General features: G+C 37.8%; 1 protein-coding gene and 1 long non-coding RNA gene across 2 annotated transcripts; one reads left to right on the forward strand and one right to left on the reverse strand.

The window, feature by feature from the left end:
- Nucleotides 1-1,466: 1,466 nt before the first annotated feature.
- On the reverse strand, nucleotides 1,467-12,670 carry LOC122637766 (protein krueppel). Its single transcript, XM_043830114.1, has 3 exons — nucleotides 11,984-12,670; nucleotides 8,828-9,539; nucleotides 1,467-8,708 (listed from the first exon to the last, which is right to left on the reverse strand). The coding sequence occupies exons 1-3, from the start codon at nucleotides 12,021-12,023 to the stop codon at nucleotides 7,988-7,990; spliced, it is 1,473 nt and encodes a 490-aa protein (XP_043686049.1). The 5' UTR covers nucleotides 12,024-12,670; the 3' UTR covers nucleotides 1,467-7,987.
- LOC122637767 lies at nucleotides 11,301-12,580 on the forward strand. The gene is made up of 2 exons (XR_006329298.1): nucleotides 11,301-11,638; nucleotides 11,891-12,580. It is a non-coding gene; the product is annotated as an uncharacterized LOC122637767 (long non-coding RNA).
- Nucleotides 12,671-16,460: the final 3,790 nt, after the last annotated feature.

Consider the following 16,460-nt stretch of genomic DNA (forward strand, 5'->3'; position numbering starts at 1 on the left):
TAAAATTCGTCATTGTGTAATAGTTTTAAAAATATCTATTTGACGAAGAACCATTATATTAATTTGTCAATTATTATCGACGAATTTTCCACCTACGATCATCAAAAGCTATATATTAAAATGTAATCACGATCGAGTTTGTAAATATTTACCCATTTTCGTCACTACTACTTCAGGTAGTTGCGTGCGTGGTTGGTCTAGAAACCCTCGAGTTTTACGGATTCTGACCCCAAAAACGGTTCTTGCCCTGCATGCACCCAAAAGAAAAACGCACGATTGTGTCCCCTTCGCCGCGTGCAGCTAGACATTCTTGACATGTTGGCACAGTTCTTGACAAAGGAAGCAATGCGGTGGGAGTAAACTTATATGCCTGCACCGCTATGTAACAAACAAAAAGTGGTGGATCCCTTCGGATTGCTTGTACCGTATCCAAAATCCGCCTACTTCTTTTCCCTTCTTTCCTTCCGTTAAAATTATATCGAATTGCGAAATACTTCTTTACCTATGATCATTTTTCAAGAAAATAATATACGTCTTTAAAGAAGATATGTTGAATTTAAAGGTACCACTTTTGAATATATTACGACTTACCCTTTGAACGCTGATCGATAATATCTCTGAAAACGTTTTACCGATAATTCTCACGTTAACATCTTTTCCGATATTCGGAAAAATGGAAATTTATGCAATGGAATTATTCTGAGGAAAGAACCGGTTTTACATTGGCACTCTTCAGAGACATCGATGCATCCAGTTAGGCTCGACTCGCTAGCTACATCTGCCACGTGCCCCCACATTACGGCATAATGTGTCACTGTGTCAGTTCACTCTTTTTTCTCTCTCTCTTCCCCTTCTTCTCTCTTCAACGATATAGCGATGCCTGCAGCAGCCTCTTCACCTATACGAGCACGAGCGTGCCCGTAGAAATCCTAGATTTTGGAAATTCGATGAATTGAATGGTGCGGCTGAATGCAAGTCGTATGTTAGTCCCACATGAGAGAGAAAGGGAGAGAGAGAGAGAGAGAGAGAGAGAGAGAGAGAGAGAGAGAAAGAAAGAGAGAAAGTAGGGAGAGATTGGGTGGTTTTTCAGCATCCAACGATACTGCTGGTCTTTCCTCTCCTTTTTCTCTCTCGTTCTATCTACCCCTCTTATATTCTTCGATAGTCTCTTTTCTCGTTTTCCTGCGACACCGTAGCGACGCAAGATGCAACCTGGGATGAGTCGTGAAAATATCGAAACTTTTTGTCACGAGACTTTATTCGTTATTCTTCTTCCCTTTTGGTCCTTCAGGTAATAATAAACTCACAATGGTCTTATTGATGATTTTTGGAAAAAAATCGATTCATCGATCGAATATCGTCGTTACTTTTTTAATAATATATTCACGTAGTTAGTATAATTTCTAAATTACAAAAAGAAAAACTATCGTTTGAGGTAAAGGCGTCGTAAATGATTAGGCTTCTAAAACGATTAAACAGTGAGTTTTAATAATAAAAATAGTTCGACAGACCAGTCAACTCGATGAAACATTTACTAACTTAATTACATGTGTGGAAATCAGGGCGATAAATCACGAATAAACGATTTATAATACAAAGGATGTTCTTCTATCTCCTTTTCTCCAACTGTGTATTCACAATAGGAATGGGTTATTCGTTCCTTTTTTTGTTGTTTTTTTTTTTCTTTTTTTGGCAGCGACGCAGTGACAATATTAATATTATATAATCGATACCTTTGATACTTAAATTATTTAGAAAAACTGTCTATATCATATTTGTACGAATAAAATTTCATTTATAATTCCACTTCTCGCTTCTTATGCTTCCTTCTTTTTTTATTATTTCTTTATCTCTTATTTTATAGGAATACTATTCAAAATCAGTCTTGTGGTTGAGATATATTAGGTGTCTGGTGAGGTAGTGTCAGTTTCATAGTATACATTCAGTGCCACTCGATTTCTTATTCGTATCTTTTGTACATCTTTTCATTTTTTTCTTTCATATTTATTCGACGTACGACGATGATTTTTATAATCCTTTTTTTCCCTTTTTTTTTTTTATTTTACGTAGAAAAAACATGACAGACAAATAATGAAACAATATTGTTTAACACGATAATGAAAAATTTAGAAAGTTCTCATAAACTTTATTATGCTTATGAAACGACAGTAATTCTTTCGAGTGGCATTCTACGCATTTAAGTAGCGAGAATGTCTTCGAGTATTTTACGGTGTGGCATTACTATTTTAATTAGAGGCATAAGGTCTGAATTTGTACCGTGCGTCGACACGCGCTACAAAGATTCGAACATGTGCGAGTATGCAAACATAAACGAAATTAATTTTAGTTTTGATGTAGCACAAGAAAATCACGGATTTTCGATTTTCTCTCAGATGTTCGAATTTAATGTAATACGCGTAATATCGTCGTGCATACGATTATCCTTTGGATTGGCTGTACAAAATTATAACTATGTATAGTTACATATATGTATATGTATGTATATGTATATATATATATACATGTATATATATATATATACATATAGATACAATAAAGTTTACATCGTAGGTACATAATCAAATATTTGAGAGTGACTGGGATTGTGATACGAAATTACTAATTAATTACTTCGTCCATTCTTATTGCTCAAAGAGACACGATTAAAATTTTTTTGACCGATGTAAATGACGATTCAACATAAATCCATTCGTTACAATCCCAGTCTTAACACATACATTGTAACGGTATAATATTATAAGCTATTTGACACAAATAGATATTAATACTTATATGTAGTTTCGTTGCCCTCATTAAAATGAGAGCGAAAATGACAACAACGATAATAACTAATTATTATGACGAGTGTTGGACAAGCAACGATATTTTTTCTCTCCTTCTTTCTTTCTTCCTGTTCTTAAATACAATGTGTATTGGACGTGTGTGTAATGTGTAATGTGTATGTGTATATTTTTATATATATATTTATATATATATATATATATAGATAGATGCATATATGTGTGTGTATATATATGTATCTTCCGCGCTTTTATAATGTCATTAATTTTGCTTTAAACTTCATCAGGCTTCTCTGGTCTGTTTTTACATAAAGAAAAAATATAAAACAATTGACACGGTTTTTTTCTATCCGAGTCGACAGGAACGTAATCTACCAGTATTTTATTCTTTCTGATATGGAACTAACGACCATTAATTAGGAATTTATTTCTCAAGGTACCGATAAACTCAACCGTGAAGTAGAGTCATAGTTTCGGTAAATAGGAACGGAATTAGCACACTGCGAAGAAAGCGTATCTTTCTTAATATCTCATTAAACTTCTCCGCATTCGAATTATTTCAAGAACAGTTTTGCTTGAAAAAAAAAAAAAAAAACTAAGTGTTATATCCATTTCGAATATCAAACGCTTCCAGGAATGATTATTCTAATAATATTATCACGCGTGCGATAATTGTTATAAACGTCGATTAATTAGATTATAGAGAGCGTACCTTAATGAAAATTGAAAATATATTCTAACCGAGGACTTTGCATGTCTTGAAATAATAAAATTGAATTGAATTTAATCAAGCGATGATTTTAAAATTGAATATATAAAAAACAAAAATAAATTTATTTCCTTGTCTAAGAGAGCACAAATTTAAGCGTTTCAAGCGTATATAATATACCATTACAATACATTCACGTTCATATTTTTCTAAATATTTTTTTTTTTATCAATATATAGTAAGTATTTTAACATTAAAACCGAACATGAACGTCATTTCCAACGAAGCTTGATACTTGCACGATACCACGTTCCATCTTCTTAGCTACTTTACTCGATTATGTGGTCAAATCGTTGGAAAAAGGACCGGTTCTCTTTCTCTCAACGGGGGGAGCGTGTAAGAACGTCGTATCGTTACGAAGCATGCTTGCAAGAAGTAAATTCGTTAAGCCATCTTCTTTCTATCATTTTATCACGATGTTACACTCCTTCTTCGTATTCACTCGCACTCTCATAATAGCAGCAGCGACTTTCCGATAAGTCATAGTTCTAACAGTGACATTATCCAAGAAGAAGAAGAAGAAGAAGAAGAAGAAAAAAGAGGAACTCGACGGGTCCGAAGCCAGTCCGAGTAGTCTTTTCCTACAGCAGTGTACCATGTATAACCATCACCTGTCCACCGTACGAAGTTGCTCCGCTAATCTCGTTCGTGCTTTCTAATCGAGCATTCGTTTGGTAAAAAAAAAAAAGAAAAAAGATAAAAAGACGATATAGACGCGATCGCCTAAAGAAAATACAATGAACACGCGCTCACGTTTGATACGTACGATTCCTCTACCCCTCTCTTTAATAGAGACCTCCTTCAACAAGGAGTTCTGAGTTTCGAGTTCTGAAGCGTGGTTAAGAATCGTCGAACGTATCCGAGTGTAAGATTAAAAGGAATAAGAGAATATATGAACCGGTCTTTCGAGCGAGCTCCTCTCGTATATGATCTCGTTTCTACGTTCTTCTTCTTTCCTTTCATGTTTTTTTTTTTTTTTTTTTTTTTTTTTAGTTATCGTTATTTAATGCTTTCGAATGTAACAAATAATGTATCTTTAATTTTCACTAACACATTCAAAATTCACATTACACACACTCAAATCAATTGTAGTTGCAAGCATACGACGATTATTCGAACTCTTTTTATCAATGATAAGATTGTAATTTACAACACTTATTGCAATCGATATATTGAGTTTAGTTAAACCCAACGACAATTACATAAATGCATTAGTTAGATAAAGTGTGAATGATTGACACTGTACGAATGAAAAAATCGTGTAGGAGTATGAACGAACGAGAAATCGTGAAAGAATCGAGAAAAGTAGATAAGCGATTGGATGAATGTACTGGTATATAAGTTTCTGCAACAGTAAAAGTAGTAAGATGAAAGGACATCGTTCCGTCGGTCCTTTATAACTCTAATGCTTTGTAAACATAAAATGATATCTTTGTTTCTTTCTTAATCGCGTTATTCCCTATACCTTTACGTTAATTTTGATTTGAAAAAAAAAGAAAAAAAATTTCTTACTCCATGTATTTCTCATAATAACTTTCAGATTCTGTTGTTGATCATTTTCCTCCTTCGAAAACGATGTTTTCACAAATACACGCGTAAATTTATCAAAAATCACACACAATACAAACTTACGAATATCAAGCTTTCCAAAATGTAAGTGGAAAGTTAAAGTTTAAGTCTTTTAAAGAGAAAAAGAATTTTCATCGTTCTTCGGCGAGATAAGTCGATGGGATGACATATTATTTATTATTTTTCAATCGGTACGATCAATTTATGTTCTCGGTAATATTTCGTTCGAAATGATCTTTTCGACGCAACGTTTATGCGCGTGAATTCACAAAACGCGCGTATCTTTCGAGAACTCTCCGATTTCCATCCTCTCTATTTCTTGGACTCACAGCCGGTCGGGATACAATTTCTTTGAAAGCTTTTGTCCTACAAGTCTGCCTGAGGCACGGTCTTTCGCGTGAACCAGTTTTCGCAATGATTCCTTCTGCGTGCCGAAAATTCGCAGCCGGTGGTGATTCGTCCTCCCTTGCCTTCGACTCGACCCGAGATATCTTTCCGTCTCTTTCTCGGTCTCTCAATGCTCCTCTGATTTATGCCCGTTCCAGGGCATGCAAATTTCTTTCGTTGTAGGTCGCCTACGTCGAGGCCACTTGGAGTCATTGTTCCACTAGATAGGTCCCCGTACGGACACGAAGAATGTCAACTATCCTACTTCCGGGTGTGCCTATCCATCCTTCTATCCTTTTTCTGCTCTCTTATTTTCATCGACAAATAGTATCCAAAAGAGAACAGTCCGTAATGTAAAACGGACCTCAACTTCTACCGACGGTACAATGATGTGCGAAAGAAGAAGAAGAAGAAGAAGAAGAGAAGGAGGAGGAAGAAAAAGAAGAAGAAAAAGAGGAGGAGGAAGAAGAAGAAGAGAAAAAAAAAGAAAAAGAGAAGACATTCTTCTCTTCTACATTTTCTGCGAATATCCTTCGATACGGAGAATAAGAGAAAGGGAAAATTGCCCTCGTTTCTCTTCCGTTCGCTTCGTGTCAGCCTTTGCTCGCGTTAAGAAGAGAGGAAAAGAAGAGAAAGAAAAAAAGCTTTTCCTCCCTTTCCTCGTGCTTCCTTTTCTTTTCGAAGGATCTTACGATCTCTTTTCTTACCGATGACGAAAAAGAAGAAATATTGTGTGTTCTGGTTACGCTTCGCTTCGGCGCACAATATGAATCGGAACGATGTCTCCCCCCCCCCTCTCTCTCTCTCTTTCTCTTTTTCTCGTTTTCTTTCTCTTTTTTTCGTAAAGACATCACCCTCGCGCACCATCGAATACGATCGAGATTTCTGTTCTTCTCCTTTACGACTTTGTCGTTGTTCTCTCCCTACTCCTCTCTTTTTCTCGTTCAACCCTCCTCTAACCACCCTCCGACTCGTGCCGCGGCATTCAAAGACGGATTAGTTGTTTCGTGAGGATGCGGGAACTATCAAGAGGATCGATAATACGCGAATACTTTGCAGGCAGGAAAATTTGACGATAATATCTAACCGATATCTCGATTATATTGATTTTCATTTTGAAATCAATACTCTTCTCCCTTTCTACATATTTATTTTATGTATACTATCGTACGATTTTGCTATACATAATACTAATTAATATCGTACTAAACACATACGTAATGGAAACGAACATTTGTGAAATTAAAGATACTGAAATATGCATTCTCTCTCGGTTTAAAAGATCGAGAGCAAATTTTTAGTCACCTACTTTCGAAAAAGGAGCATCCTTTTGTACTCCATTTCATCCCTCGGCTGTTACACTTTCTCCTAAAAGTGTAGATTTTACGAAGGCCTGAGGTCGTTCGCAGTTTTCTCTCGTTATTCACGTTGGACGTTTAGAGAGTCGTTTCTTCGTTCATTTTCTTCTATCCCTCGTGCCCGCTACACGTGTTTCGACCCATCTTGTGAGATCGGCCTCAACGGGAAACCTGACGATTCCGCAAAAATAGTCTCTATATACTTACTCGAGGGGAAAATAGTTCTTTTAACTCTATTTTATTTTTATCCTCTTTTATAGGATAGTGTGATAAACTAAAAAAAAAGAAAAAAGGAAAAAGAAAGAAAAAAGAAAAAAAGAAGAAAAGAAAAAAGAAAACAATACCTCTTTTTGATCGTCGGAACAAAAAGAGAAGAATATGTAGAATAGCGAAAGAGATCGGCGAGTTTCGACCTCGTAACCTGACAAAAGGTAAAATACACCCCTGAGTTTCATGGAGTTCATTGTAGATATATATATAATATACATATATATACACATATAAGTATACATATACACACACATATATATATACATATAATATACATATACGCAGCATATGTAGAAAACACTCCAAGACCCTCGACGACAAGATTTCATCTAGAAATGAATTTATAAACGAGAGCTTAGGTGTATATACCTCCGTTTTTTTCTCTCTATTGGTACGAAGGAGAAGCGTGTATCATAACGCCATAAAAGAAGGCGACTTAACGAATTTGTTTCTTATGTACAAGTTTCGTAAGGATATAACGTTTCTACACGCTCTCTCGACTGAAAGAAAGAGACCAGCCCTTTTTTCAACGATTCAATCACATAATTGAGCGAAGTAACTAAGAAGAAGGAACGTGTTATCGTGCAAGTACCGTTGGAAATCACGTTATGAGATCATGTTCGGTTAGAACGACGCGATATTTCTTCGTATATACATAAAAGAAATATTCGGGACAACGTGAACATGAACGTGAACGTATTATAACGGCGTACTATATACACTTGAAACGCCTAAATTTGTGCTCCCTTTGCCAAAAGAAGTCGATTTTCGTTTTTCATATATTCAATTTTGAAATTATCGCTTGATCGAATTCAATTCAATTTGTCGCTATTTCAAGACATGCAGATTACTCTTTGCATCCCTGTAGACATTGAAAGATCTTCCGGTTCGGTTTGTTCCGGTAAGTCGATTGGTATACCGGATAGATTGATCGGTAATGAAACAGCCGGATCGATTACCGAACTCTGTAGTTGCTGTTGACGTTGTCGATGAGTCGACCTCTTAGCGATGGGCGTGGTCAAACTCTTTCTTTGGGGCAACGTCGTTACAGTCGTCGTTGTTGTCATAGTCGTCGTCGTGGCTGTGTTCGTCGTTGTCGTCGCCATCGTAGTCGTCGTCACCATTGTCGTCGATTCAACTTCGTCCATGTCGATGTCCACGTCGATATCGATATCGATATCGTCTTCGAGATCATCGCTAGCTACGGACGGCGATGCGACTCGTGACCTCGACCCCTGTCCTCCAACCATCGTACTGCTAGTACCGCACTTGTGATGCATCAGATGATGCCTTCTTCGAAAACGCATCTGACAATGTTCACACTCGAATGGTTTTTCGCCTTTATGAATCAAAGAATGTGCCTTGAGTTGATTCGAATCGCTGAACTTGGCCGAACAGAGTTCGCACGCGTACGGACGTTCACCCGTATGTACACGCAAGTGACGACGGAGATTGGCTACTTGGACGAACTGACGATCGCAATGGCTGCAGTGATACGGTTTCTCACCGGTATGCAGTCTCATGTGCGTCTTCAGGTGATGATCTCGAGTAAATCTGTAATTAAATGGTTCAAATATATGTTGAGATGTATGCGGTTTATTTTCTGTTCGTTTTGTCTTTCTTTTTGGAATTTTTTTTCCCCCTTAAATTTCTGTATTCTATCTTTTTCTCACCTTTTATGACATTCCGGACACTCAAACGGCTTCTCACCTGTGTGCGTGCGCTCGTGATTTTGTAACACGTGTTTGTAACCAAAAGATCTCGAACACACGCCACAGGTGAAGACCTTGTCCCTTCCATCTTTTCCCGCCTCCGGGCTGATTGACGTAGGTGGGCTAAGTGGCGCCACGCTCTCCAACGAATTTTGAACGTTGCTCTCCGTCTTTGCCACCTTCGTTGACTTTCTCTTCGTCGCTTGACTCTTTTTATTACTGATTCTATCCGCGCTACTGCTCACGACGTTGTTATTATTGTTATTATTATTATTATTCGTATTACCGGAACTAGAGCGGCGGGAAGAGGATTTTGTCGTGGCAAGAGCTGACGAAACCGAACCAGGCGAGTGATGAAGAGGCGAAGGAGGTGAGGAAGCTGCGGGTGGCGCCCACCCTCCGAAGAGAGTCTGATGATGTTGATAGAGGGATGGACTCGCCGCTAAGGTTGCATGTAGTGAAACAGGAATGCCGGCTGCCATTAGAGCTGCCGTTCGACTGGCGGCCAATAATTGTTGAGGAGTCAACATCGACAATCCTGCTGCTGCAGCACCCATCCCCGAGAACATCGTCGACGACGTGTTATTGTTGTTATTGTTATTGTGCAAAGGTGGTGAGAGCGGTTGTTTCTCCGATTCTTGCTTCATGTCGAGATGTTCTCCAGCCAGAAGTCCTAAGATCAAAGATCGAACGATCTTTTCAAATCATTAAGTTTATAAATGATAAATGGGGGATTATGACTTTTTACCTCGTCAGAAATATTATTTTTCCTTTATTCGATAAATAAAGTAGTACATTTGTTGCACTTAATCTAACATAACAATTCTCCTCTTTATCCCACATGAGGATCTCGTACACGCGAGCAAGTTCTTCTCCATTCATTCGCGCACTCTCGTACGCGACGCAGAGTTCATTCATAAAACTCGACTACACCCACCCACGCGAGTAGAACACGTACCACCTCTTCGACTATTCACGGAGGCCAACGACTTTGAGAATGTCTAAGTTTTATCGCGCGTATCGAAGCGTCGACTACGTTCGTCGTGATAATTCAAAGCCGGATTTCTCAAATTTTCCTCGTTTGCTTCAAGGCCAATAACTTCTATCGCCTTGTTTCATTTTATTTCTAAAGGATGGACAAAATATGTACATAATCTCGATAATCGTTACTTCGCAACCCACGATCAGTCCTTATTCACGCATATGTTTTTCATAAATGCATTTTATGTAACGTTTTACGTTATCTCAAGATATTTAAATGTTATCGATGTCGTGCATCATTACCTTTCAAATATTATCGAGTATATTTCTTTATTCGCACGAGAAAAATCATCGAGAATCTATTCTCTAAAAATGACTTTAGGTGTCGACATCGAACGAAGCCACTTACGAATATCCTAAATTTAACGCGAATAAATTTACAAAAATCTCCAACCATCCGCGCGTGATTCCCGCAAATTGTCTTTCAATTTGCTCATCTCGCAAAGGCGAATGATAAGCGCAATAAGGTCGATTTCATTAAAAACAAAAGAAATAAAAAAAGAATGAAAAAAGAAAGAAAAGAAAAAAGAAAAAATAAAGCAAAAACGCAAAAAGAAGACACGAAACGGTCGCACTCGGTCGGCGTTTGCTAATTAATGGACCGTTTAGGGGAGGGTTGTAATGAGCTCCGTTGAATCAATAAGGGTGCGTAGAGGCTTCCCTTTCCTTCTTTTCTCTTTCGTTCTCTATCCCTTTCTAACACTCCACCCCTAAAACTCCCTTAACGTCTACCAGTATTCTTACGGCCTACAATCGCCGTTTCCCGGCAACACGACGACGAGTACCGCCCCCGCCTGCATCCCTTCCCTAATTGGTCACAACTCCGATGATATTTCCACTTTGAATTTTTTCTTGAAGCTTCTTCAAAGTATTACATCTCATCTTCTTTTTCTTCCTCTCTTTTTTTCTTTCTTTCTTTCTTTCTTTCTTTCTTTCTTTCTTTCTTTTCTTTCTTTCACAATAGAAATCCAGGTTCGTTACTTTTCCTTTTTAGATAAAAGAAAATAATACGATTGAGATATAGTAAGGAGTCGTTAAAAACGCGTTTAGAAACGTTCCGAGAGAAATGTATCTACTACGCAGAGCGTAGAAAAGAGTGAAACAGCGAACGCGAATTCGACGAACGCGACGAAGATTTTCGTGGAAATCGCGACTCGCACGCAATCTCCTTGACAATTACAAGGATTATTTTTGGAAATACGTTACGAGCGCGTAACTCGTTTCACGTTTCTCTCCCATTTATTTCTCGTTTGCCCTCCGTCAAGTAATTTCACTTCGCGCTGGCTTATCGATGTTTACAATGTGTCATAACACCGTCGTGTCGCCGCGAGCGCTTTTAGACTTTGGCGCCTTGCCAGTGCCACGACCGGTGGGGTCGTTAGAAACTCGGAAATCTTCCTCTCCTCCCTCCTTCTCTTCCCCCCAATACTTTCTTATCCTATTCTGTGTGCATACTCGACAACGATACAACCACGATGATACGATCATTGACGAAGATGGAAATGAATATATCCACAGCATTTGCTTTCGTGGGAAACAAACAAAAGATTCACATTGGAGTACCCTTCAACGCGTCCGAAAATCTTATCAAAATGGGCCTTGGCTACGGATTACTTTTGTTTCTTTAACGACTTCGGCGAGACAAAAATAATCGATTCTCAGATCTCTTACTACGACGAAGCTCGAAATGCGTGCCAACCATCTTTTGTCTTCTTCGTGCTTTGTTTACAAGTATGTATGTATATACGTACGTATCTAAATGTGTATAATTTTGTGACCTCTCTGCTCCTTTTTTTTCTTTTCTTCCAATGTTTACTCGAAACGTAACGTCTCTATATTTTTACATCAAGCGAAACTTTTTTTTTGTACATAGCAACGAAATCCTATTCCCTAAGTATATTCCTCGTTGTCATCTTATTTTTCCAAGAAATTTACTACGTGTTTATCATGTTTAGCACGTACATAACGACCTTTTGTTTATAGTCGTACGATTCACGCAATTCGATCGTAACGCGTGATATCCGGAGAAAAGAGATGGGAGAAAAGACTTGATTTTGTCGAGACTCGAGAACCTACCTGCATTAACCTGTGCCTCCTGCAGATAAGACAGTGCCATTCTACGATCCGTGATACGTGGTTTCACTTAGACACTCCATCCACTCCCCCGCACAATGTTATCACTTGCGACGAAGAAGATCGAAAATAGATACGTGGCACTGCACCAACGAAAAGAAAGAAAGAGATCAATTGGAAAAGAGAGAAAGATTGAAAACGAGAAAAGGAAAGAAATAAAGATATCTCGCGAGCGTTAGCGACGAATGTTTTGATCTGTTTTCCTCTTGGTGATCTCTTTTCCTTATCGAACTTGGAACAGTTAAAAAAAATCGTGCGCGGGAAACCACAATTGTTGTCTTATACGCAATCCTCGTGGGTTTTTCCTTATTCCAGTAGATACGATTAGACGTATATTAAATCTTCTTTATAAATCTTGAGAAGAGGAACTACGAACGAGCGAATCCTTTCCGTTTTCTTTTTTTTTCTTTTTCTTTTTTTACCCATCCATTGAGAAAGTACATGTACGATCGTGAAACTTAAACCGAGTAAACGAAAAATAAAAAAAAAATAAACAACTGAAACAGCCGAGGCGAGTCGTTATTACTTTTCTATTATAAACAATAAGCGGGCGAACGTTCAATTGGAAGGAAATAACTACGAACATCGACGTTACCACGGGCTGACCTAACCCAATACTAAGTGACAGTCGAGTTGCGCTCGCTGTAGTCAAACATCCCCACCAACTCGGTTGATCTCCCACCAGTACCACTTTTGGCTACCCCCACTTTCCCACGCGTCTTCTCTCTACCCTGTCCGGAACGAGTGCCCCGGCTGCGCGAGTCGACGCGCGCGCGACTCTTCGAGGGCTGGAGCGTGCTTTTGAGCGAGTTGGGTGTATAGCAGAGTTCTTCGAGATAGAGAAAGAGAGAGTGAAGTATAGAGGGATGGTAGTATCTATCGCCAGGGAGGAAAAAGAGAACGCTCGAGCGAGAGAGAAAGTGACTAGGCGAAGCTAAAGGCGAAGGGAGAGCTGAACCTGCGACCGTGATCTTTTGGGATTGGGGGGTGGGGGTTGGAGAGGAGTCGCAGATACACCAAGGGGCTGTTTCTTCCTCTTTCTAACACCGACCGAACAGAAAAAGACACCTTAGTGATCGAGGAAACCTGCAAAAGGAAGAGAAAGATAGAACGTGTATATATATACATTATATATATATGTATATATGTATGTGTGTGTGTGTGTATGTACGTATATACGTAAGGAAAGAGACACTATACTTGTTTCGTTGTAACCCTGAACCGGACTAACATCTTATCCCTATCTAGGGGATACCAGACCCAAGAAAAGAAACGTCTGACATTATTTTTTCGATTGCGAAAAGTAACTCGTACTTACATATGTTGTACGACCTCAATTGCAATTGTTGCATCAATGAAACTGTGTAACACATATGTTACATCTCAATTTGAATTATAACGTATGCACGTAGAATAAATTAACAATATAAGGTATTCAATTGGTTTGACAATAAACGCTAACGAAGTTCCATGTCTTATTGTTAGTTAGTCGACTTTTGTTTCGTGTAGTAATATAATCAATTTCCAGGCATATACTTAACGTAAACGAAGTGTTTTCATAAACCTTGATATAAGTTCGCTCGATGATATATACAGAATAAAGATCGAGTGCATAAAGACCAGCTACTACTTATCAGCTTATTCGATATCAAGTACATACTTTACTTGAATTTAATGTTTATAGTCGATATATTAGAATCGATCGATAATTCGCATTTGTAAAATTTTTCAGAGTTTTATATTTATTACAAAGGTAGATGATGCAACGTCGAGTAAAATAAATAAGTAACGTCCGATGCTTGCACATATCGATCGATCGTACGTACCTTCGTCCTAGCCAGAAACTTGTGCATATGAAACTTTTTATCAAGCGACACGATATACATTTATTTTTATTCGCACCGATCGCTTTGAAGAAAATAGGTTTTTCTATAGGGCTTCGTAGTTATTCGTGTGTCACAAAATAGATAATATACAATTGTGTAATAAGTGTTCAAAATGATTGATACAATGTCGAAAGAAAAAATTAACAAAGTAGTTTTGGATTCGTGCACCTGTTTGTTGTTCGATTGTTCGTAAAAATAATAGAAAGCGTTGATGCGATTCTCGGACGAATATCATTCCGGAAACTTAAGTATTTTCCATAACGGATGCGGTGGTGGTGGCGGTGGCTCGCAACTTCCGACACCGATAACGTTTCATACAATGATTCTCCTTTCTCTTTCACAGAGCGTTCACTGTGTTTTTTGAATCGGCTCTCAAAAGCTCGCGAGTCCCTCTTTTTTACCTTCCCTACGCGACAGTAAACCGTCGGTAGGATTTTTTCGGGGGTTAAAAAGTACGCGCGGGACACTCGTATGTGCACGCGTGTAAACATACCTTTATTTTTCTCTCTCTTTTCCTCACCTGCTCGAAGTCGAGCGTGCGCAGCGCGTGCCTACGGCCAAAAAACTTCTTACTTTCCTACCACTACATACGCGTTGCTATATAAAAAAAAATAGAGAGTGAGAGAAAGAAAGAGAGAGAGAGAGAAAGAGAGAGAGAGAAGAAAAAAAATGGAAGCAAAAGAATGCCTTTCGCCTCGGCTTCCGATCGACACGCACACGCGCGCGCAATTTGGGGCGCACTGCGAAGAGTTCGCGCTTACGCACGCGTAAGCCTAGTGAGAGAAAGAGAAAGAGGAAAAGAGAGAGAGAGAGAGAGAGAGAGAGAGAGAGAGATAGGGAGCGAGAGAGAGATAGGGAGCGAGAGAGAGATAGGGAGCGAGAGAAAGGGAGAAAGAGAAAGATATGAATGTGTGTGCGCGCTCAATGAAGAAAGAGAGAGAGGAAAACAGTGAATTCGAACACACGCTCCGCGTCCTGTCAGCCGCCTGTCGTCGCTCCACGGATAGAGATGAGTAGATTGGTGAGCAGATAGGGCGAGAGAAAGAAAGAGAGAGAATGAGAGGGAATGGAAAAAAACAGAGATAGCCAGCGGTATTCAAAAGGTCCAAATCGAAAAATGAGATCTTGGAGGATCCTCTTCGATTTTACCGAGCTTTTTATATATATTTTTTTAATAAGTTTTTTTATATACTACATGTAGGTATTCTAGGTTACATCGTATTTAGTTAATCGTAAGTTAAATCGTTTTGTAGAAAATAAAAGATTTTTTCGATACGTTTAGAAAATTCGAATGTATTGTTGCAGATGTAACATCGTTGGGGTCATTAGATTTTTCTCGATCGATCGAGATGATCTTGAAGTTCTTTCGTGACCATTGTTAAATAAATTGTTTCTTTTCTTTTCTTTTCTTTTCTTTTTTTTCTTTAACGTTTGGAAGTCGTATAATAATTGAGATGGCAGAACGGAATCGTAAAGTATACAATTTTAACATAAAATTTATATAAACGTAATACATCGTAACGAAAAATATTGTGTTAATATTTATTGTGTATCGCAAAGATGAAAGTAGAATCGTTGGTAAAGGACTTGTATCTTGGGATGTTTTAAGTGTATATCCATATATATATTTGACTTCCAATAAAATTTGTCACTTTTAATTTACATCTTAAATCATTCGCATGATTGATGGCATCATTATTATTTGCTATCATCGAATAATTTTAATAGATCAATTTAACTTTTTATCTGCCAGATAGATATTGAAGAAGAGCTACCTGGATAATGAATTATTTTTAACCACGAGGACCTGTGAAACCTTTTAAATCCAAAAAAGGGTATGTCTATACCTGCAATTATTATAATATGTACTTAGCCTTTGGTTATCTCATGCAGAGGCGCTAACTTCTACCTGTTGTGTAGGTATTGTAAGATATACAAAGGTGCTTAAATCTTTCATTGTACCTGTTTTGTAAAATTTCCAGACTTGTAATAATATATGTAAATATGAAGAATGTATACATACAATTTGTTAATTGGGAAAATAATTCTTATTTAATTTAATTAAAAAATTTCGTATAGCAGGGAAAATAAATCTTTTTGTTTTTTTTTTCTTTCATGAATTTATAATATTTGAAATACATATATTTTAATAATTTTTTATCACGATTATTTTCTTTCCGGGTTTTTTTCGAGGGTTTAAATCTCGTTCTGAACATGTAAAAATTGGACCTTTAGAGAAAAACGTAGGTAACAGTAAGCAGACCTTAAAAAGATGTTCTAAAATATACTAACAATAGGCGAATATTTCACTGGCCGTAAAATGGATTACGGGGTTGACAGTTGATCTATGTGATCCGTTCAAAACTCGCAATGAAGTAAGATTCTTTGAGTTTAGTTCAGTGAAGGTTGTATATGAGAAAATGTTAGAGGAAAAGAAAGCACAAAGGTAACGTTTAAAGAAAGTGTATCCTGGCAATTAAAGTCAGGATCGCTCTAGTTTTACAAAGTTTCAAGGTGACTTTGAAAGGCAACAG

Source organism: Vespula pensylvanica, chromosome 2, assembly GCF_014466175.1.
Source record: "Vespula pensylvanica isolate Volc-1 chromosome 2, ASM1446617v1, whole genome shotgun sequence".
NCBI classification, from domain to species: domain Eukaryota; kingdom Metazoa; phylum Arthropoda; class Insecta; order Hymenoptera; family Vespidae; genus Vespula; species Vespula pensylvanica.

Coding starts and splice junctions, on each gene's coding strand:
- LOC122637766 (XM_043830114.1), bottom strand. CDS start 12,023: ATGGCACTGTCTTATCTGCAGGAGGCACAGGTTAATGCAG. Junction 9,540..11,983: donor GGAGGCACAGGTTAATGCAG/GTAGGTTCTCGA, acceptor CTTTGATCTTAG/GACTTCTGGCTGGAGAACAT. Junction 8,709..8,827: donor TGTCCGGAATGTCATAAAAG/GTGAGAAAAAGA, acceptor ATTTAATTACAG/ATTTACTCGAGATCATCACC.